General features: G+C 37.5%; 1 protein-coding gene across 2 annotated transcripts; it reads left to right on the top strand.

The window, feature by feature from the left end:
• The first annotated feature begins 352 nt into the window (after positions 1 to 352).
• Slh (sec1 family domain containing Slh) lies at positions 353 to 22,880 on the top strand. 2 transcript variants are annotated; one of them, XM_045758596.2, is made up of 14 exons: positions 353 to 453; positions 2,636 to 2,798; positions 3,572 to 3,785; positions 5,347 to 5,434; positions 7,096 to 7,185; positions 7,395 to 7,545; positions 7,718 to 7,935; positions 16,275 to 16,493; positions 16,897 to 16,994; positions 17,660 to 17,839; positions 19,533 to 19,661; positions 19,805 to 19,948; positions 20,238 to 20,381; positions 21,767 to 22,880. In XM_045758596.2, the coding sequence occupies exons 1-14, from the start codon at positions 423 to 425 to the stop codon at positions 21,794 to 21,796; spliced, it is 1,899 nt and encodes a 632-aa protein (XP_045614552.2). In that variant the 5' UTR covers positions 353 to 422; the 3' UTR covers positions 21,797 to 22,880. The 2 variants fall into 2 exon arrangements, with proteins under 2 accessions (XP_045614552.2, XP_069163075.1); XM_069306974.1 differs by lacking the exon at positions 353 to 453 and adding an exon at positions 574 to 708 and having other exon boundaries at positions 21,767 to 21,932.
• The last annotated feature ends 1,057 nt before the right edge of the window (positions 22,881 to 23,937 follow it).

Here is a 23,937-nt window from a genome sequence, read left to right as displayed (position 1 = left end):
TATGTTTAATAGACGAGGTCAACAGTAAGGGAATTCTTTAATTGTCTCTAAATGCGAGGCCAGAGAGTGTTATGAAAAGCCCATCGACGTGTTATAACGAATTGAAGATGGGCCACTTTTGACTTCATATATATAATAATAAGAAAAAGAAGTAACAGAAGAAGAAGAAGAAAAATATGAATAAGAATAATGTTTTATGTGTAATAATTACAGTCTCATTACATTAATTACTGAGTCGGTGTATGTAATATTATATTCCACCACTAATCACTATTACTGATTTGAATGGAGGAAATATTATATTTTAAAGGAAGTAAGCGTAATTTCAGTTATAAAGAGTAACTGAGCAAAAATGTAATTAGACCTTTAAGTAAGGAGAGCAATAACATTTAGGCTCCCTGCTCCCTCCACGTAAACAAGTCATGGCGACCACTCTCCGCGACAGGCAGATTGGTAAGAGTTTCCTGGAGGTGCACCACACCCCCTTGGGAACACTACTTCAACCCCCACACTACATTTAACTGTATTAATTTTTTCTTAGGTATACGTGTAGTGTCAGGGGGATAAAGGCATGATATGTACAGGATATTCCAGACTTTTGTGGTTAGGGATCAGGACAAGTCGCCCCATTTCTGGCCACTTGGGTATAAAGCAACCACTCGGCGGTGTCTCACACCTCTCGCAGTTATGGCCCCGCTCCTATGCCAGGTAAGTCCACTACGGGCTCACCATAGCCCGTGCTACTTTGGAACTTTTGTTCTAAGTACCTGAATTAAAAACAACAACAACAATGGTGTCTTACATTATACCTATTTTTAATTATTGAATAAATAAAGTCTTTGACATTTCATAATTTATGAGCGAGATCTAATACTGGTTTAGAATTTGTATGTTAGTCCTAAATACTGTATGAGACTGTAACATACATGATTTTGTGGGATTATTCAAAGAGTATGGTGGCTTTTTTATATTTATTTAATATAGTTTGGTTACAGCAGTTAGATGTTAAAAATGGTACAACCTTGTTGTGATGGGTTGAGACGAGGATGCTTGTTACATGCTTCTGCCGGAGTCTGTTCTGACATAGCACAATCTGCAAGGTTTCATCTTGGTGCCAGTCCCTTCTATCATATATATCAATGACATAGATGAAAATATTACAAACCACACCATCAAACTTTCAGATGATACAAAAATCTATGGTCAAGTAGCAAGCAGAAATGATACTTTTTAAAGTCAAAAGAATTTTTTACTTGAAGGAAAAGAAAGTGTTTATTCAGCTGCACATATATTTTTTTTTTTATTGATATATAAAAGAATTGTTACATTCTTGTATTTATTCATTTTATATACAAGAAGGTACATGGGGGTATGAGAGTTCATAGCATAAATGTTTTTACATTCTTGTAAAGCCACTAACACGCACAGCGTTTCGGGCATATCTAATATACTGTACCGGCTTTGGAGGAAGTTCAACAGATTGTCACAAAAATCATTCCAGAACTAAGTCAATTCTCATACTGTACCAGGAATGGTTTAGGGTCATAGGACTAACAAAACTACAAACCAGACATGACAGGGCTGATCTCATTCAGATCTTTAAAATACTGAACCATATGGAGGGTATTAATCCAGATCACTTGTTTAGCTCAAATGTAATAATAATACAAGAGGTAACAGCTGTAAGCTCAACAAGCCACACTGTTGGGCAAAATAGGGTTGTTGATTTGTGGAACCAATTACCACATAACATGGTGGAGGTGGGGTCCCTCGATTGTTTCAGACGTGGGTATATGAGTGGGATTGGGTGGTTATAAAGAGGAGCTGCCTCATATGGGCCAATAGGCCTTCTGCAGTTACCTTCATTCTTATATGAAATGCTTTTTCACCTGCCAAAGCCACAAATGCCAAGATATTACTTTATTTTAAAAGTGCAGTTGGAAAAAAATATCAGGAACATTGATGGAACCTTTGACAAGCTGCCAGCTTCCTGGTCCTAAGGTAAATTCAGGCAAATATCCACAATCCTTAAGTTAGGTCATGGTTCATTAGAAATTAGTGTATTAGAACATAAGAAATGAAGAAACTACTGAAGGCCTATTGGCCCATGTGGAGAAGTTCCCATTTATACCTAACCAAAGCTATGATTAAAACAATGTAGTGACTGATCTCACATACACGATGTTACCTGGTATTCAGTTCCATAAAACAACAACTTTCTTTCCAAACCAGTATTTACTAAGTTTTTTCTGAATCTAAATTTACCCAATTTGTATTCACTGTTTCTTGTTCCATTTTGAGTTTATATTTAGCACCTTATTAATTTCCCCAATTTTATACCTCCCTTATTCTTTGCCTTTCAGACCATGTTTTCCATTATGATGTTCTAATAAATAAAAAGTATTTAATTGTAATACAGCAAGGTACTCGTGAAGGCATTTGAAATAATTCCTCACTCCTCATCATTACATTCACAAAACTTTTATGTGATTTAGTTATAGAATAACAGATGATTTTTTACTACAAAGTACACACATTATCAAATACCATAAAAACAGTGTAGTAAATTTGTTTTATGGACTCAAATATTCACTATTGTATTGAGTGATATTAATAGTGTTATTATATTTAACAGCATCGCTGCGGCGCGTAATTAATCTGAACACTGGTGTAGGAAATACTACCGTGGGAAGTGAAACAACATTCTCCGTGTTGATCTATGACAAACATGGACAGGATATTATCTCGCCCCTCCTCTCGGTCAAAGAGCTACGAGACATGGGCATCACACTCCACATGTAAGGAATTGCTCAGCAAGGTCATGCTGGTATAGTATAAGTATAATTTGAATGATGTACACAGGTAGTAACAAAACTTTCTAATGTCATAAAATTTATGCCTGGTTTTAATGATAATAAGAAATACTTGTTGGGATGCCTCTTTGCCAATTTCCTTCCTTAGAGTTCAGAGGTTTGGCTTTGGTTTGGAGAAGAGCATTTCTTATGCCTTTTTCAGGCATCAGTCTTGTGGTTTATTGACTTTTGCATTCTACATCTTTACATGATATTTTCCATACTTCCTGTATACAGTATATCTATTCTAAAACCACACGCTTCTCAGATTATCCATTTCTACTGCTTTAACTCTTGAATTTTCACGTTGACACCTCACCATCGTCTCGCAATCATACATGAGAGTAGGAACTACTGTACTACTACTACTTCATGCAGACCTTTGCCTGCGTCTATTCCCACGATGTTTTTCCTAACTACGTATAAGAACAGGGAGTCTGTAATCTTTATACCCTTTCTTCACTTGGTAGGTTCAGTTAAATATACCAGCTTCTCAAAATATAATCAAAGGAGTCATCAGCTGTTTTAAGTGTTATAGTTTATCTAGTGACACACACATTCAAGGTTTATGTTTATGACTAAAGAGTGTTAGCCTCTAGGAAATTTGTAGAAAAAGATAGATAATGTATAGCTTCATATTGAATGGAAAATAAAAAATATCTATTACTGTATTGTGTAGTAAGACAGTACTGTAATGTGTTATCACTTGTATTATTCAGGCTGCTCCATGCTGAACGAGGTGAGGTTCCTGATGTCCCTGCCATATATTTTTGTCAACCAACGGAAGAAAACTTGATAAGAATAGGGCAAGATTTTAATGATGGCCTATATTCATCCTACTATCTCAATTTCATTTCTCCAATCAGCCGACAGAAAATGGAAGATTTAGCCCTAGCAGCATTACAAGCTGGATGCCAAGGAAATATTAAGAAGGTAATATATGTCAGTTTGGATACTTACCAAATGAGATTCATTGTTATTTCCAGGGACCTGTTAAAGCGGAACTCCTCTTATCCATCAACCTGTCCTCTTAAAAAGAACGTCGCTTTTGGCCGTTTGCCCGTATGGCCGAATTTGGACGTAATTTGAAATTGAAAAAAAAATTAAAATAAATGTGGGATTTTTTTTTTCACCAACAGTAAGTTAAGGGTCCTCTGGTAGGTTAGGTGGGCAGGAAATTCTCATAAAGTTTCAAAACGTTATGAAAAACGTTAATGTAAAGTGTCCTCTCATAACGTCTGCGCGTAGGCGGGACGACTCAAATAGAAAACGGAACAGAACGTCACTTTTGTGAGTCGATTTCATTTCAAATTACGTCCAAATTTGGCCATATCGCGCATACGAGCCAAAAGTGACGTTCTTTTTAGGAGGACGGGTTGTATCCATAGGCCATTGGCTAAGCAAGAGAGAATTGCAAGCTGGGAGAGATTGATCACATCAGTGGATTTACCCAACTGCTTTACAATTAAAATGGAGTGGCATTTAACATTACCAATCATGTCACCAATTTTCATATCGGTTGTATCATTCAGCAACAATAATGTACTGTACTGTACTTGATTAAATTTACTGTATTTTTTTAGTTGAATTCAGGCATATTCAAGAAGACATGGTTTAATGATATACTTTTCCAGTGGTGTGAAGCAATCATCCTAGAAACTTGCAGCAAAACTATGTAGGGGTGTGTGAACAATTGTTTTGTTTCATTCAAGAGTGTTCCATTGGAATTCAGCTCAGCTAACTTCAGAGCAGTAGCTGTCAACTCAAAGTACAATACACACCATCCTCCATGCTGTGCTTTGGATGAACATTAGAGAAGTGTAATCTGAGCTAGCATGGCTTCCTGCAAGCTTTGGCAGAATTTTCAAACACAACACATTGTGAGATTTGATTTTTAGTCTTTTTGAGAAATAGAGGTGTACTCAAGGTTTTCATCTTGATATTTCCAAATACTGTATTTCCAAATTTTATGGTTTTTGTGAAAGATGGACAAATACCTTATTGAACAAAATATAGTTTATAACAAAGAATCAAAGTTAATGTACGAAGAAAGAGCATTATAAAAGAATCATGTAACTAGAATATTATTGCAATCTGAAAACTAATTAATATTAATAATAATCTTTATTTTTCTTGTCATTGGTGAAAAGCAAAATCACAAATTACTAAGACTTATGTCAAAAGTTCAACACAAAATATTGCATTCAGAAACACTAAAATTAGAAAATGGTTCCATGTGGAAGTATGTGCGGTACAGTACCATCTCCTTTCTTTTTCTTCCCTTCCTATTTTCCTCCCTCTCCATCTCTTAGTTTGGTTAGATAAAGTGTGTCTGAATTCTGAGCTGAGTATGTTTAATTATGTTAAAAATTTGTACAACACAAATTAATAAGACAGAACTTTTTGCAATGCATTAAAGTCTATTTGTAGTTAGCTTCATTAGCGGCACTGCTTTAGCATAATTGTGTATGACAAATAAGTTTTCTTCTTTCAGGTATATGACCAATATGTAAATTTCATCAGCTTAGAAGATGACATGTTTACCTTAAAACATCAAGGATCCGATTCACTGTCTTACTATGGTGAGCTAATTATAAGAGTAAACCAAAATTGTGTGCTGGCATAATATAGGTCTATGTAGGGGGTCCTGTGGTGCAGTAGTTAGTGCAGTTGGGTCACAACCAAAAAGGTCCTGGTTTAGTTCCCTTAACTAAAATACAAGTGTTTGGGTAATGTTTCCTTTCACCTGATGGCTCTATTCATCTATCAGTGTTTACGTGTCAGTGACTATGGGGGAATGAGATCTAGTTCTTTAAATCACACCTAGTTGTTTATGCCTGATGTGCAAAATAATTTCTCAACATAAATGTTTTCATCGTATTTTTTCTGGAAGTTATGGTTGGAATTGGCTTCAACGACCTCTTCCTTCAATTCATTTCACTTGCTGACGACTCGTACAGGGAAGAAAAACTGCCTTACATCTCTACGACTTATTTGTTTGTCCAGCTTCCACTGATGTTCCTTGTTTTACCTGCTTTTAATATAGATAGGCTGTGTGTATGAGCTTGAAACCCCCTTATCTAGATTCTTAAATGATATTCGTATGTTTGCTAACTTCCCATATGCTGCTAAAGATTTTCTGTTCACGTGAGTTTCTGATGTTAGTGTTGGGAATATGTCTACTCCCAGGTCCTTTTCTCTTATTGTTTCTTGTAATTGCCTACCCCCTTGAGGTGTAGTTAAATACAGGTTGCCTACCCCCCTTTTAACCATGTTGATTACTTGGATTGAATTCCAGCAGCCATTTATCTTCCCAGTCGTGAAGTTTGTCCAGGTCTTCTTAAAGCACCCTACAGTCCTCTTTGGTTCTTACTCTCATTATTAACTTTGCATCATCTGCAAATATCAACATGTACAAGCTCACTCTGTCTGGGGGGTCATTTACACAAATTTGAAAGAGCAGTGGTCCTAGGACAGAGCCCTGTGGAACACCACTTTCCGCTCCTCTCAGCTTGTCTAGGAAGATGCAGTCTACCCATCCTACCTACCTTTTATCTTATTTTGGTGACGCTTTCATAAAATTTAATCAAGTTTGTCAAGCAGGAGTTCCCTTGGAAGGTTGTTGTGCCTTTATTATAATATTTACTTTCCCCAAATTTTCAACAATCTTCTTTCCTGATGATTTTTAATAGTCTAATGTTTCATGTCTGTTGTGGACTGCATCTTGAGCAAGATCAGCTGTTGGCCTAAGGGGAACTGTGATAAGCATAACAGGCTAACTATATCTAGTTTTGGGAACCATAAGGTCAACCATATTTTATATGGTATATAAACACTAATGTACCTTATTTTAATAATACTTTATTTATTTTGTCGGTGATAGGAAGTATATACTGTACAGTATTTGTTTTAGGCTTGTATCAAGGTGTTCCCAAAGTCAAACTACTGACCTTTCCCAGGCTGCAGCCCCTCAACAGTTGCCTAACTCCTGGGGTACATATTTACTGTTAGGTGAACAGAGGCATTAAGTGAAAGGAAATGTGCCCTACCATTTCTGTCCCTTCCAGGAATCAAATCCGTGATCCCTGTTAGTGAGTCAAGAATGAAGCTCACTGTACTATTTGTTATTGTACATTCATAAGTTGCTAAAAGCATTTCTATGTGAAAATAATATTTCTCTTAAATCATTAATTTATGTATTTCATGCTACAGTACTGTGTAACAGAGTTATGATGCATTTCAGCTATAAATCGTGGTGATGTAAAGGATTCGGACATTGATCTTCTTATGGACTCCATTGTCGACAGCCTTTTTTCTGTTTTTGTCAACCTTGGTAAGAGAGAGAGTTGTACTTTCTATGATGTTGCTTGTAAACAAAAATATATATTAATGTATTAAAACACTAAAGGAATTTTCATAAATGCTGTAACTTAGAATAGTAGATACTTTTTCCTTTATTAAAAAAATATGCACATTATCTTAAAATTATTAAAGACCTGTTTTGAATAAAACTATAGTTTAACCATAAAATGGTCATTACAGGTCAGGTTCCTATTATTCGTTGCCAGAGGGGCAATGCAGCAGAGAGTGTGGGGGAACGACTGGATAAGAAGCTTCGAGAAAACTTGCGTGACACTCGCAATTCCTTTTTCTCAGGACTTAGTACGGATTCATTTGCTGCTGGTCAGCTAAGGCAAGATATTTTGGATGTAATTTATAGATGAGTTGACATTGGTTAAATATAAATTAGTTACTCTGACCTTTGCATAAAGCTTACATTGAAAATATAACTTTCAGATGGGTAGGTAAATAGGCATGGGTTTTGATATGTGGTATAAAAAAAAAATTTAATATTTGCTTTGCAGTTTCCAAAGACCTTTGTTGGTAATTCTTGATCGCAATGTCGATTTGGCCACCCCACTGCACCACACATGGACGTATCAAGCTCTTACTCACGACGTACTTAACCTGAGCCTCAACCGTATAACTGTCACAGAGCAAGATGCGGCTCATCCAGTGAACAGGACCAAGACTAAAGAATATGACCTCAGTAATTTTGATGGTTTTTGGAAAGCTCATAAAGGTAATATATTTAATGTTTGGTACAGTACATTTATTAAAAAATCTTTTTATAATAGTATATCAGTAAATTCTGAAAATTAACATGAATTAATTGTGATAAAACAATAGTAATCTTCCAGTAAAGACCCAGCTTCTGATGAGAATACAGTATCATTGTACAAGCTGCTCTAGTACATTGGTTCTTAACTGGGGGCGCTCAAGAATGGTGTCTTAGGGGCTACTGTGTTCATATGTGGCTGATCTTGGGAGGAGGGGTGCTGTAAAACCACAATGGATCTATTATCAGTTCTTATGACCATGTTTTTGTATCAGTTCTGGAAGGAGGTGGGGGTTAGAATGGCTTGGCAGTTGGAATTTTTTTTGAAAAGGATAAAAGGTTAAGAATCATTGTCATAAATGGATGTAATAGAATCCATGAACATCACCCCATATATAATTAATGTAGCTGACATTCTGCGAGTTTAACTAAATTTTTTCAAATAAGGATTCCCAGAGTATAGAAATTCCTTCCTAATGAAGTAAAAAATTGCTCATCCTACATTGGTATTTTATTAACAAAGTAAAACAAAACAGCATCTATTTTCCTCACCATAGCACCACACTTTGTGCTACTGATTCACCAAGTAATCTCTCAAAATAACTATAGTATTATCAATATAATTGCTTTGTGACCATCTTCCTCTGGTACTATTTTTATCTACAGTAATCATTACAACCAGTGCCTGTCTTATTTTATAACACTGAAATTATTTTGCATTGATAGTGTTAAAGATAACCAGACTGTGATAAAGACTATGTACAGCATTCAGATATCAGTGAACATAATGTTAGTTATGATATTCACAGCATAAAGTAGTAACACACAGCACCCAGCCATTGTTTCCTGCATCTACGCATCATAAAACGACCTTATGTTCCGTCACCAATGTTCATTTTGTTATGGAAATGGATTCATATTCGGGATTTTGTGACAGGAATGTGATATTAACAGCAGTTTTGAGTAGAATATTGGAGGCATTGTCATGCATCCTGTGACTACTGGTGTCGTCTGCTTGTGGCTCCATGCTGATTACATCACCATACCCACCTGAACTGCTTATTAGTATGTTAAGATGCTTATAAATGTTGATAGTGATATAAAACATGCATATACAGTGTAATAACAGCAGGAACACTGGTTGATCTAAGAATATAATTCATGTCACCATATATGACCTCCATATTTTTGAGAATAGCAAAGTTCCACACATTTAATTATATACATTCCATATGCTCTATTACACACTATTAAATAATGTTACTTTAAAAAACTAGATATAAAACCATTCACAGACACTGAAATAACTATGTAAAAATGTATTTGGGGCAGCCCCTGCCGCACTCGGCTCTCAGTCGCTAGGCTGACCTTGGATTCTTGTTCTGTGTGTAAACTCTCAACACACGATCTTTGTGGTTCATTATGGTGCACAAACATGTAGATAGGTATATGCAATGTGTTTGTATATAGTGTAATAATAGCCAAAAACACTGATTGATTGATCATAGAATATAATATACATGTCACATTTATGAGTCCCATAATTTTGAGCATAGCGATATTCCACAGGGAACTATATAAATTCCGCAAATTACTCATGTTTGAATAATATTACAGTAAAACAAAACAGAGAAGAAATTAATGAGAAACAACAACAAAGTTTTGAAAATATATATTTGCGGCAACTGCTACCCCACAGGGTAACAAGTCGAGTGTCAACTAGCGCTTCGTCACTCGGCACCCATAATTTGCTCAACTTCTCATCTCCATCATCGCTAAAGTATGTCACATACAATAATTGATTTTAGTTTCCCGTGACAAGAGACTGCATTTTAACAATATATAAAGAGAAAAATTCATTTTTGCAAAAAATTTATTTTCGGCGCACTATGGGAATGTCATATTTTAAGGCGGCGCAGCACAGTGGTTAATGGATAGAAGATGGGTCGCCAGCCCACTTTCCTTCCCCTTTATTTCAGGAGATGTGGCAGGGTTTCAAACACAGAGTTAGAGGGGTGATGTATATATATTTAATTAATTATTTTGAATCTTGACACATACTTACTCATACTGTACAAGTAACTATCTTAAAATAATCAATCAATATATATATATATATATATATATATATATATATATATATATATATATTGTGACGATAATCTCCTTCAAGAGATTGAGCCTGCTCTTCCCTCCAAAATTACGTCTTCACAATTATATAAAAGACTATGGAAGAAATGTCCAACAACGACAACAACACCAGCACCAGCAAGGCTTGCCAGGGTGAGCAGAAACGTATGCATCCAGCCACCTGTTCGAACTCCAACCACCAAACTACCCGTTGATCGCTACGGCTCCGCTGATTGGTCGCCGGTCTGGCTGCACCTGCACTCGCCCCCAATACTACCTGATGTCTGGGGTCGCCCCAACATCAGTCCTCAGAATGTTCCGTGCTTTCGTAGCCAGCACTCCTCCCAGCTAGACGTTAGCGTGTACTGAGAGAGGTGGTGGCTTTAAGCCAATATTCCAGCACCTCCCACTTAACTTTTGTGTTGCACTTCTTATTATTTTGCCTTAACGTAACTTTCATTGTGTCATTTAAGTATTCTTATTATTTTGATTGATTGATTTTATTATACATATTTGTTTGTCCATATTTTCATGTTTTGATTTATTTAACGTAATTAAAATTTCATTGTTAAAGTTTACTTGTGTTTTGTGTGTCTTCTCCTTACCTTACCACAGACGAAGTTCCAGTTTTTCTATTTTTTTTTATAACTATGTGACGAGGCCATACCCCTAGCCTTAAAGAGCCGAACACCAACGCGTTACCGTCACAAGTTATATGGGGGCCTGTCCTAGGAGCTTCACTCAGGTACTGGTGCCAAGTGGTAATTTATGGTAAGCGTATTTAACTTTGTTAACGTAGCTTTACTATTTTTCATTCAATTTCATTTTTTATAAGGTGCGGTGTATTGTGCATTACGAGAGTAACATATAGTGAAGGTGAGACAACTTTGGATTACGTGGTGACTGTAGGCCTCAGTCATACTCTTAATTGGTCATCTCTCCCTCCATGTTATTACTCGTATTTACCATCTATGTCCCTTGAATATTTCTCATTCTGACAGATCATCATATTGGTACCCTGGTACTGTGGTCTGCCCCGGGTCAAGAGTACCCAATCTTCTGCAATCTGACTGTAGGAGGACAAAGAGGGCCATAGTTCCTCTAGCTCGAACTTTAGTTGCTGAATTGGGACCTCAGCAGCAGTTCTCGTCACCAGTTGACACCTCGCACCCCTACACGTCAGTCAGAGATGATGATACATACAACGGTAGGGAATTAGCTTATTTTTTCAGAGCACAAAAATTCGCTAATTCTGTAAGTATCATATTAAATTCAGTGGGAAAAACTTGCTTTATGTCCTATAGAGACTTGGCAAGGTATGCCTACATCCTTGGACTACCAATTTTACTTTTGAAGCATTTAACTGTTTCATTTGTTTTCGAAACTCTGTTTCATTTGTTAGTAGGATTTTCTTGCCCTTATTCTCTTACATGAGTACCGGGTACAAGATTTCCTGCGCCCTTGATTTAATTTAATCATTTAATATCTTTCACTTAACGTTAATTGTTAAAGATCACACAGGATAGGTACCAGTTGCCACGTTGTCCTGTTTCTGACATTTCATTATTGAACATTCGTGTACCTTTATTTGCTAATTTCACCATGTTTCGTCTCCAAACTTTCCGTGCAAATCCAGCAGGTGAAATAGGGACTTTAAGTCGTGCCAAGAGGACTGAATTACAAACTCTTGCACATGAGTATCAACTAGAAGTTCCCTACCAAGCCAACAAAAATGACCTACACAACCTGTTGCTGGATTACTATTTAGAGCAAGGTAAGATAGACTCTGAAACTCATGAAACTTACTATATTGCAGATAAAACTGATTTGGCAACGCTGAAACTCAAACTAGAGCTGGCCAAGATTGAACGTGAGCAGCAAAGGGAAGCCCTCGAACAACAAGAACGAGCTGCTGCCATACGAAGAGAAGAACAAGAACGCGAAGCTGCTTTGAGGAGGGAAGAACAAGAACGAGAAATCACCCTCAGAGAACGTGAAGCTGCCTTGAGGAGAGACGAACAAGAACGTGAGGTTGCACTACTCCAGGAGCGGGAACGAGTACAGCTTGAAACCAAACGACGCGAGTTGGAGATGCAACGCGAACATGACAAGCAACAAGCGACTCTGGCTCTAGAGTGTCGTCAACGCGAAATCTCCTTGGAAACTTCACACTTCACTCAACGCCAGCAAGCTACTGCCAATCTTCCCGTCAGTTTTAATATATCACATGCAAGTAAGTTAATGCCATCCTTTGTAGAAGCAGAAGTTGATGTTTTTTTCACCACCTTTGAAACCCTTGCTAATCAACTCAGTTGGCCTGTCAACCAATGGGCCACACTTCTCAGAGTCCATCTTACAGGTAGAGCTGCAGTCACACTCAGTACTTTGGCGTCTGAGAATGACTACTACACTCTGAAACAAGCAGTGTTGGACGCCTACCTCCTCTCTACTGAAAGTTATAGAAGGAAATTCCGTGACCACCTGAAGGCAAGTACCACTACCTTCCTCGAGTTTGCTAACACGAAACGGAGGTATTTCATGAAATGGCTGGAAGCAGCACATGTCTCTACTTTTACAGAACTCGTCAACCTGATGCTTGTTGAAGAATTCTTGAGACGTGTGCCGCCTCCTGTCCGCCTCTACTTAGCAGATAAAGAAGAAACCGACTACCTGAAGTGTGCTAAGTCGGCTGACACTTACAGCCTCATCCACCGGCTGACACCTGAACCATCCTCCAGTAAGAAGTCGTGGTACAGTTACGAGAAGGTGAGCCCCGATCAAGCTGGTTCACAACTGTACTGCAAGTATTGTAGACTCTATGGACATACCATAGACAAGTGTGGTAAGTCTCAATACAAGGGAACCACTGACCAACAACGACCCAAACCAACTCCTCCTAAGTCCGGTAAGCCTGTGATGAATGTTGGTGCTGATGTTAATGATCTTTCTCTTTTCAGTAACCACCTGTATACTGGAACTGTCTCTGCCAACGGTTCAAATCCGGAGGGACGTTTCAAATTGAAGATCTTGAGGGACACAGCGGCTCTACAATCGATCATCTTGAAGTCGGCTGTGCCCAACATAGTCTACACCGGGGAAACAGTCTTCATCACTGACCTCACTGCTACTACTCCATACCCTCTCGCCAGAGTCCACCTGGATTGTCCCTACGTGAACGGGGAAGTCCAAGTCGCCGTCAGGGAAAAGCCTTTTCCCATGCCTGGAGTGCAACTTCTCCTAGGCAACGACTTGGCAGAAGACCTGCAACCGACCAACCTGATCGTCATGGACAAACCCCAGGTGTGTAACTCTGTGCCAATAAATCCTATTCTCGAGTATGTTCCAGCAGAGGTTCAAGAGAGTGATGAAGTTTCTCCTCCGGTTCTCGTGACCACCCGTGCACAAGCCGCACGTCCACAGCCAGCTGACTCTACTGCCACCGCTGTCCCTCAAGACCCTCAGAAACTACCCCCGCATCTGACCAAGTTGGAGTTCCGTAAGTTGCAGAGGGAAGATCTTACTTTAACACCATTGTTTTTCCAGGCTGAGACTCAACCCGACAGTATTCCTGGGTTCTTCCTAGAGAACGACTTGCTCTACCGCAGATATAGACCCAGTAAACTGAAGGAGGAGGACGATTGGGCCAACACCGAACAACTTGTGATTCCCACCAGCCTGCGGCCCACTATTCTACACCTGGCCCATGGAGCATTCTCCCACTACGGCTTCAACAAGACTTACCATGGGATTCGCCAAGACTACTACTGGCCAGGTATGGTAAATAACGTCAAACAGTACGTAAAACAGTGTCATACATGTCAGATGGCAGGCAAACCGAACGTCTCCATTCCCAGAGCACCACTGATTCCCATACAGGTGCCTGCGGAACCTTTCCACAGACTCATAATAGACTGTGTCGGTCCTTTACCTCGGACCAGTTCAGGTAACGCCTACATCCTAACCATCCTGTGTCCTACCACCAGATTTCCCATAGCAGTTCCAGTGAAGAACATCACGGCTGCTACGGTTATCAAACATCTATTGAAGATCTTCACTCAATACGGATTTCCCAGGGAGATTCAAAGTGACTGTGGCACCAACTTCACCAGTGATCTCTTCAAAAGGACACTGGAGGAGTTCAACATCAAACAGGTATTGTCCAGCCCCTATCATCCTGCTTCACAGGGTTCTCTTGAACGTAGTCATCAGACCATCAAAGCACTCTTGGAAAAGTTTTGTAGTGAAACCTCAAAGGATTGGGATAAGCAGATTGACCTAATAATGTGTATTTTCAGAAGTCTCCCCAATGAGTCCCTAGGAGTATCTCCTTATGAGATGCTCTACGGCCGTAAGTGCCGTACTCCCCTTAAGGCTTTCAAAGACTCTCTCAGAGATGCCACCTTCAGTGAGCATCAGAATGTGCCCCAGTTTCTTCAAAACCTTCAACACATTCTAGAGAGAGTCCACCGCTTTGCTCATGATAATCTATTGAAAGCCCAGGTGAGAATGAAGACTCATTACGACCAGACCAGCAAAGTAAGAAAATTCAAGCCGGGAGACTTCGTCCTTGCTTATTTCCCTATCCCAGGTTCACCTTTACAGAACAGATTTTCAGGACCCTACTGCGTCAAAGAGTGCAGGAATAATAATAATTATGTGATAGAGACTCCAGATAGGCGGCGGAAGACCCAGCTGTGCCACGTCAACCTCCTGAAGCAATATAATGGTACTCCTCCCACTGTCTTGACTAACTATTCCACATTCACAGAACCCTACATCCACAGTGAGACCTTCCCAGCTTCTCCTCCCGAAAGCACTGACAAGGAGTCAGCGCTTTCTAATTCTGAAATCCTTAATGATCTTCCCAAATGCTTTCAGGATAATACTCGTGCTCCTATGCCCTCTTCTAATTCCACTCTCACCTCGTCAGATAAGCCCTACATCCTCCATGTCGACGCCAATGGTACCGACGATGGTGGTGTCGTGATGCAGCAACGAGGCGAGAAGAATACACCTGTCAGCGACTACTGCTACAAGGATCTACGGAACAATTGGCAAGGAGCTACTCTTCCTCATCCTGAAGCTTCAGCACTTCACTCAACACCTGAAAAGTGCTCGGTCCACCATCAATACGGACCACACCACCCTACACCTCCTGCAGCACGCCCACTTCTCATCTCAACGTCTTCTACTATGGGCTTGTTAACTGCAGAAATTCAACCTGGAGACACGCTATACCAAGAGTCTGACAACATCTTAGCCCATGATCTCTCCAGAGTTTATGAAGTAGAAGCGACTCCATCCATTACTCCACCACATAACGACGTACTTCTTCCAGAACCGCAGGCTTCGGGGGAGAGTTGTGACGATAATCTCCTTCAAGAGATTGAGCCTGCTCTTCCCTGCAAAATTACGTCTTCACAATTATATAAAAGACTATGGAAGAAATGTCCAACAACGACAACAACACCAGCACCAGCAAGGCTTGCCAGGGTGAGCAGAAACGTATGCATCCAGCCACCTGTTCGAACTCCAACCACCAAACTACCCGTTGATCGCTACGGCTCCGCTGATTGGTCGCCGGTCTGGCTGCACCTGCACTCGCCCCCAATACTACCTGATGTCTGGGGTCGCCCCAACATCAGTCCTCAGAATGTTCCGTGCTTTCGTAGCCAGCACTCCTCCCAGCTAGACGTTAGCGTGTACTGAGAGAGGTGGTGGCTTTAAGCCAATATTCCAGCACCTCCCACTTAACTTTTGTGTTGCACTTCTTATTATTTTGCCTTAACGTAACTTTCATTGTGTCATTTAAGTATTCTTATTATTTTGATTGATTGATTTTATTATACATATTTGTTTGTCCATATTTTCATGTTTTGATTTATTTAACGTAATTAAAATTTCATTGTTAAAGTTTACTTGTGTTTTGTGTGTCTTCTCCTTACCTTACCACAGACGAAGTTCCAGTTTTTCTATTTTTTTTTATAACTATGTGACGAGGCCATACCCCTAGCCTTAAACAGCCGAACACCAACGCGTTACCGTCACAATATATATATATATATATATATATATATATATATATATATATATATATATATATATATATATATATATATTTATATTTATGTAATTCCCTGAAATCACAATATTATAATACAGTATGTCTGCAGGTAGTGCATTTCCTGATGTAGCAGCAGCTGTTGAGAAGGAGCTCGAGGAATACAAGAAGGCCGAGACGCTCATAAAAGGCTTGAAAACTGACCTTCCAGATGAAGATGCCATTGATCCATTGAGTGACAACACAGCAAAATTAACATCAGCAATAACTTCCTTGCCAGAGTTAATTAAGAAGAAGGCTGATATTGATAAACACATGAGCATTGCCATGGGTTTGTTGAGTTAAAGTATATTTTTTGTATTGTTTGAGTCATTAGCACTGTATACAGAAAAGTTGAATATTAACTTCTAGATAATGTAGTTAAGGTATTTTCTTTGAGAAAAGCAACTGGATCCCAGATTATTGAGAGTTTTTGCTCTCCGAGGTCTTAGATGTCTTAATAATAAGAACCATCACCCATAACTAGATCAGATTTTGGCCATTGCATCTAAAAATTTGAGTCATCAAGTTCAAGATTAGCAGGTCCTTGCTGTATTTTACATTAGCTTGAGTGTACTTGTTCTGGCTTTTATGTATGGAATTACAGAACTGTATCTGAATAGACAGACCAGTCCAATGAATCAAGATCCAGTTTACAGTACAGTACTCATTTTTTTCTTGTTTTCCCTGAACAGCCTTGCTGAACAGTATAAAATCTAGGAAGCTGGATGTTTTCTTTGAGATGGAAGAGAAAATTATGGGTCGAAGCACACTAGAGAAACCCTTAATGGAGGTAAGACATGGTGAGGTAATTTGCCCATCAGATTAACACTGCTTTTGTTTGTTGGTACAGGAAAATGCAAATTTAGAAAATTCCATAATTAGAATGGGTATAACAATTTTCATTTGAATTCTTATTAGTATGTTAATTGGATGCAGGATAATTGGGAGCTAGGCTTACCTTTTTATATTTGCTTAACATTCTGTTTCTTAATATCACATCTTGAAAATAAGTCAAGGCTGACTTGTATTTAATATGCATAGTACATATTGCAGTGTATGCAAATGATGTACATAGTTACAGATGATTGTGTTCCTTAAGAAGTTGCTAATCTTTTAATTTATATATAATGATTTTTGCATAAGGCACATGAATTTGTGCATATTAATTATTTCAGAGGAATCATCACTCCATTGCTTACTATGGAGTGATGATTCACATTGCTTACTATGCAGAAAATAAACAATAATCTATACCAAACACTAATGAGTCACTTAGACTCTGTTCAGTGTGAAACAAATGCTTAACACTAGTCATAAATGACCCTAAATGAGTTGATCCTACTGACCTGACACAACTTGGCTGACAAGGCACTATCAGGTGAGCACTACTATCCCCTCCACCACCCCCATCAGAAAATCATTGTGCAATAGGATTTATCTAAATTGTACTTTCAGATAATAAAGGATCCAGACTGTGGCAACCCAATGGACAAACTTCGTATCTTCTTGATAATGTATTTGTGCTCCAGTAACATAAGTGAGGCAGAGTTTAACGAGTACGCCACAGCTCTTACAGAAGTCGGTGCCGACACCAAAGCTTTGCTTTACATGAAGAGGTGGAAATCATTAATGAAGGTGCAGTAAATTGTAATCTTTCATTTGCTTGCACTACATTTTAGGTTACAGTTGAGGCATTAAAAAATTATCCATCATTTTAAAATATCCAGTGCATCTTATATGAAGACAGTGGTATTTTGATGAACATGTAAATTAAAAAAGTCTTTGATATTCAAACTTGGTGATGGTTTGAAGGATTGAGTTAGAGTACACTCCTAGTTTTGTGTAGGAATGCTTTCCTTGAGACATTTTACAAAACTTGACAGCATGTAGTATTTTAATGATGATCTGAATAAAAAAGGATACATTCTAATATCAAGGATTTTGTACTTTAAAAAGTTAGTACAGTAATAGCATTTAAAAGAAAAATAGATCAAAATGTCTCTCAGTTGTTTTTCTCTGAATCAGCATGATTTTTTATTTTGCTTCCTTTGGTATTTTGGAAAAAAAGGTGTGTGAATGTTTGTGCAAGATGAATGGTGACCCATCTTTCCAGTATTATACTGTCAAGCAACGTTTTTAAACTGCTGACAATTTTGGTCCCACCGCCTCCTCCTCCTTGTTCCAACCGTTTACCACTCTGTTTGAAGGTGAACTTTCTAATATTTTTTCAGCAGCTTTGTGTCCTTAGTTTGAACCTATGACCTCTTTTTCTTGTAGTTGCAATTTTCAAAAATTCTTTGTCAATTTTGTTGATTTCTGTTACAGTACTATTTTGTACATAGTGATCATATTACCTCTTTTTCTTCTATCTTTTAGCTTTGGTATATTTAATGCCTCTTACCTCTCCCCGTAGTTCTTGTTATTTTTTTTTAGTTCTGGAAGCAATTTAGTTGCATGTCTGCACCTTTTCCAATTTATTGATTTGCTTCTTGAAATATGAGCACCATGCAACTGCTGCATATTCCAACTTTGATCTCACAAAGGTCATGAGCAATTTCTTTTAATATTTTGCCATCCACATATTTAAAAGCAATTCTAAATGTGGAAAGAGCAGCATACACTCCTTGCACAATGTTCCTTAATGTGGTCATCGTGTGACATTTGTCCGCTACCCTCTTCTCAAAGTTCCTTTCTACCTCTCTCCCCTCACTGCTATGTATTTGTTTCTTGCTTGTTTATGGTGCTGGCATGTTTGAGGGTTAGGCCTCTTCCTATATTGTCCCTGTTTTCTTGTCTTTTTTCTTTCTGACCTCCCTCGCAATTTCTGTTGAACCAATCCAGTTTACCAGCTCTGCATCTCTGTTTTGAAAAAAAAAAAAAGAAAAAAAAAATATATATATATATAGATATATTATTTGTTTGTGCCTTCATATATTTCACAGAATTAGGCATCTCATTTACTTCCTCCTTGCCTAGCAAGATGTGTGTGTGTATATAATTATCTAAGTGTAATTAACTAAGTTGTGTGTGTGTGTGTGGAGAGAGATGACGAAGATGAAGAAGTGCACTGACATGAATTAGTGTTCAAATCTGGCTTAATTCACCATAATGATAAACAAAATTAGGAGATGCTAATTTGCTGTTCAGTATTTTATATTACCTTTCTTCACTCTGTATTTTATACTCATATTAATATAGTCATTTTACATGTGGTTTAAAGAATCTCATTACTTTTTATTGTATAGTATTGAGCATAGTACACTTCATTATACAGTAGAGTATTGTAGGACCTTATGGAAGTTTTATACAGCACTTTTGAACTCAACAGATGACTGCTGGTGCTGGAATGTCGGAATACACAGGTGGAGTAGCCAAGACAGTATCCATGTTCTCGAAGCTCATGAACCAAGGATCTGCTCTAGTTGTTGAAGGTGTCAACTTTGTACTAAAGGAAAATGTAAATATTATTCTTTCTAATAAAAGTATTATACTACCTATTGCAGTATTTGAGAGGGCAGCAAGACTCTGTTGAAACAACAAATATTTTCAAAGGAAAATAGTAATACAGTGCTTTTGTAAGATAGTTTTATTTTATTACAGAAACTACCTATCACTAGAATTGTGGACAATTTGATGGAATTGAAAAACTGTGAAGAAGAGAAAGAGTATCGGTATTTTGATCCTAAGTTGCTACGTCCTGGTGATAGCACAGGAGCAACGCCAAGAACGCGGACACCATTTCAGGTGAATCTTTTATTGTCTTTTCAATGCTAACAATTCATAGGTATGACATAGCTTTCTTCAGTGTTGATATTGATGCCCAATTACTAAATAGTAGCCTTTTTTTTGCCATTCCTACTGTATGTCAACTTGTCTGAATGTTGTTGCTCAGCAAATGTTTGTGCTTTTGTCAGTTTTTAGTGGCATCTTTGACCAGATTTTGTAAAGTTTATTAATTGCATCTTTATTAATTTGCAAAGCTTATTAATTGCATCAAAGATGTATTAATTGCACCTCTTGTATTTATATGTAGGATGCAGTGGTGTTTGTGGTTGGCGGTGGTAACTATATGGAATATAGTAATCTCGTCAGCTATGCAAAGAAGAAAGCTGGGACTAATAAAAGAATCATTTATGGGTGCACTGATGTTGTTAATGCTGAACAATTCCTCACTCAGGTAAGAGTTTACAACACATTTTTCATGTTTCATCTGATTTATCAATTCAGAGTTGGGCCTCACTTGAATGAACTACTGTATATAAAAGAGCCAACTTGTTCCATACATATACAGTACAAGTTAATTTTTATTTTCACTATGATGGCCCAATCCACTTGGGAAAATTAAATCAATATTGCAGTCAAAATATAAACTGTGAAATATTGTAAAAAAAAAAAAAATCTATTATGGGGGGTACCACCTCTGGTGCAATTATAGGGACCCACAGCCTCAGAGAAGGGAACACAGAGCATTCAGGAAAAAACTTGCCATTTAACTCTGAATACGTAAGAGTGTTTGCTTCTCCTACCACCCCCCTTTTTTTATGGTGTACACTTTATTATGCAAGGTTATACAGTTACATATCTGATTTTATACAAATTCTATTGTTTTCTATTATTCTATTATTTCATTTCTATTATTGTATCTTTAAAATGAAATTTTGTAATTTGCAGTACAGAATGTAGTGTGTAAATTACCACATATCTTAGCAGGCAAGTAGTGTATTATAAAACCATGCTAAGTAGCTTTCAGAGCTCTCCACTACCTCAAGCACTGTTGGCCATGAAAATCCCATCCTAACCATCCCACTATCTTGCCACTACGTGAAGGTCCAATTAAACAATTCACAAAGTCAATTTATTATGCAATCTTTGTTAGTGTATTCCATACGATAAAGCAATCACTGGCAACCAAAGTTATAAATTTATAGTCTATATTTTTAGCACACGCTTAAAATTCTTGTAAAAAGTTTTCCTTTCTAAGTTAAGCAGCTTGGAAGTAACAACATATTTTTCAACATTAACAAAAAATCACAGGAAATATATTTGTTAAGCGTTCTTCATTTTCTTTGTAACATAAGATAGAGCAGACATTTTGGTACCAACATTATATATTTATAATCTTTATTCCTGGGCTCAAACTTTAAATGGTTATAGCTACAGTATTTGCATTCACCACAATACTACCCGCTAGTTCACGCAACCTGGATGTGTCCATACAGTATTAGGTCACCTGTTAACCTGCACTTGTCTGAGGACTAGGAAATGTGGCTGCTTAAAGGAACAAATCAAATTACATTAGGTATAACACCACAAATTTTCGATAAACATTTATTGGGCTCTTTTTTTTTTCAAGATTGCACTCGAGTGAGATTAACTCAAATGTGGTCCCACTGTGTTTATTTTAATGTAGTTAGGGTCTGCAATTAAGTAACCGAGATATACTGTAATTCTTAACTGATTTTCCCATTATGAAGGGAAGGCTGATATGAGTTTGGAGATGTACATCATTAAACCTTAAAATTGATACCAACATAGTCTGTAATTCGTAATTTTGTGTTTCAGCTCACGAGGCTTGGTGGGGAGATGTCGTGATCTGATCACACTCACACACACACCACACTTCTTCTATTTGATTAAAATGGTTTCTAAATGCCCACTGAGAATTATTGTTGAATATATTTTATATTTTTGTTATGGATATTCAATACTGAAACTTATTATAATTTCCTTTCCTTTCCAATATATATATATATATTCCGAGAATAGATTTCACTTTGACATAAATCTATTCAGCTTCATAAAACATTACCAGATGTGTCTATGCCAATTGGGGGATAGTCTGTAAATTATATATATATATTTTTTTTGTTTAAATTGATAAATTTATTTATGTTAAAGGGTCTCGTGTTATTTTGTGAACTTGAGATGAACTCGTATATACTGTAACTTTTGATAGTTAAATTCAGCAGTTGTCTGTCACAATTTAGTCATTAGCATGGCTGGGATGTGAGGCTGCGTGCACGTTTGATCAACCCCATTATGCATAGCATGAAAGTTAGTAATACCAGTACAATATATAAATTGGACAAAGGTTAGGGAAGGGAACTATCAGGAGAAAGTGCCAAGCCATTATGACTATATTGCACTTGAAAGGGGTCAGGATAAGGAATTGGGATGGGACAGGGGGGAAGGAATGGTGCCCAACCACTTGAACGGTCGGGAATTAAACGCCGACCTGCATGAAGCAGGACCGTCACTCTACCATCCAGCCCAAGTGGTTGGACAAACCTTTATTGTAGAAAACATTTGAGTCTTTGAAGAATTTCTTCATGTTTATCATGAAAAGTGTTCTATAATGCAGGCATGACTAACTGGGGTTTCCTTCAGCAGAAATACAGATTTACTTATATTTTACATGAAAATGCATTTACAAAATTATTAAAAAATTTGTATAAATGTCCACAGTATATGATTCAGAATCTTCTCTAATGCTCTACTGTAATGTTGTTAAAGGGGTAACATTATCATTTTAAACATAATCACTGGGATGTATTTTGCACTGTTGTCAAGGATTACTTGTATACAAAATGTGATTTTTTTTTGTTATTTAAATATATATTTCTTTCATTTAAACATTGTCAGTATATAAGATCTCTATATGAAGTGACTGAATCACTACATGATTTTAATTTTCCTTTCATTACGCCTATGATAGTGCCAGCTGAATATTGACTAAAGTTCTATTCCCAACACAAATCTATGAATATATTTTTTCATGTGCGAGATTTTTTTTTTTTTTTTTTTTTTTTTGAATCACTGCAATGAGTTGTGAAAGTACAAACCATTTTCCATAATTATATTCTTTACTCCTACATTTAGCATCTTTTGAATATCTAGTGACACAAATGGTGCTATGTAGTCCTAACATGGCGCCTTCTTTTCATAATTACTCTTATTCTGCACTGAGAAACTTTTTCCAGTGTACATAACATGTGGTGAGCATCCAGCCCATTCTCACATACAAAGACCATTAATCAAAGGCTCGTTAATCCAGCTGCCAAACTGCCCTGTTTATGAATGAAAAGGGGTTTACACATGACTCACAACTGATGAAGTCTAAGCACTTTTGGAAACGTGTTTCACTCATGTCTTCTGTTCGAACCACAATTCTATAAATGCTTTACTCACATGCTTCAAATACAAATAATAGCTAACAGTAGTTGACCTAAACACCTAACCTAATCTAACCTACACCTAACTATACATAGTATTTTTATGTATAATAATGTTAATTTATATAAGAGAACAAATCAATTTATAATACACCGTACGTTAAAATTTACGAATGCGTCTGGGGAGGACGGCTGCTGATGCCTAGTGTGAGGACGTGTTGGAGCATCAGGCACAGTTGCATGTATAGTGCTTCCTACGATCTTGATAAGTTACACAAAACATCAGAAAAATGTAACAAGGGTTAGTTTGTGGTATGAATTTACAGAGCAACTTAGCATCTTTATTTGAATAAAAGCAGAAAGGCAAATGTAACTATAGTCTGTTTTCTATACTTGTACTGTATACAGTAGCTAAATGAAGTAAGGCACATGGATATGACAACTGTGCCTCTTGAGAACAGTTCCCTATCCCCTACAAGAGAAAAGGCTGGATTATATCTTAAGTGCCTACACACACTCATAAAATAGGAGTCATGATATTGTACTGTTTATAAAGTGATT

The sequence above is a fragment of the Procambarus clarkii genome, chromosome 59 (assembly GCF_040958095.1).
Source record: "Procambarus clarkii isolate CNS0578487 chromosome 59, FALCON_Pclarkii_2.0, whole genome shotgun sequence".
NCBI lineage: Eukaryota > Metazoa > Arthropoda > Malacostraca > Decapoda > Cambaridae > Procambarus > Procambarus clarkii.
This window is presented reverse-complemented; position numbering and strand designations above follow the sequence as displayed.

What these genes read in the sequence shown, in the direction of transcription:
- Slh (XM_045758596.2), top strand. Translation starts at nt 423, where the DNA reads ATGGCGACCACTCTCCGCGACAGGCAGATTG. An exon ending in TTCTGTTTTTGTCAACCTTG is followed by an intron (nt 7,186 to 7,394) that starts GTAAGAGAGAGA and finishes TGGTCATTACAG; the next exon opens with GTCAGGTTCCTATTATTCGT. An exon ending in CTGAACAATTCCTCACTCAG is followed by an intron (nt 20,382 to 21,766) that starts GTAAGAGTTTAC and finishes TTTGTGTTTCAG; the next exon opens with CTCACGAGGCTTGGTGGGGA.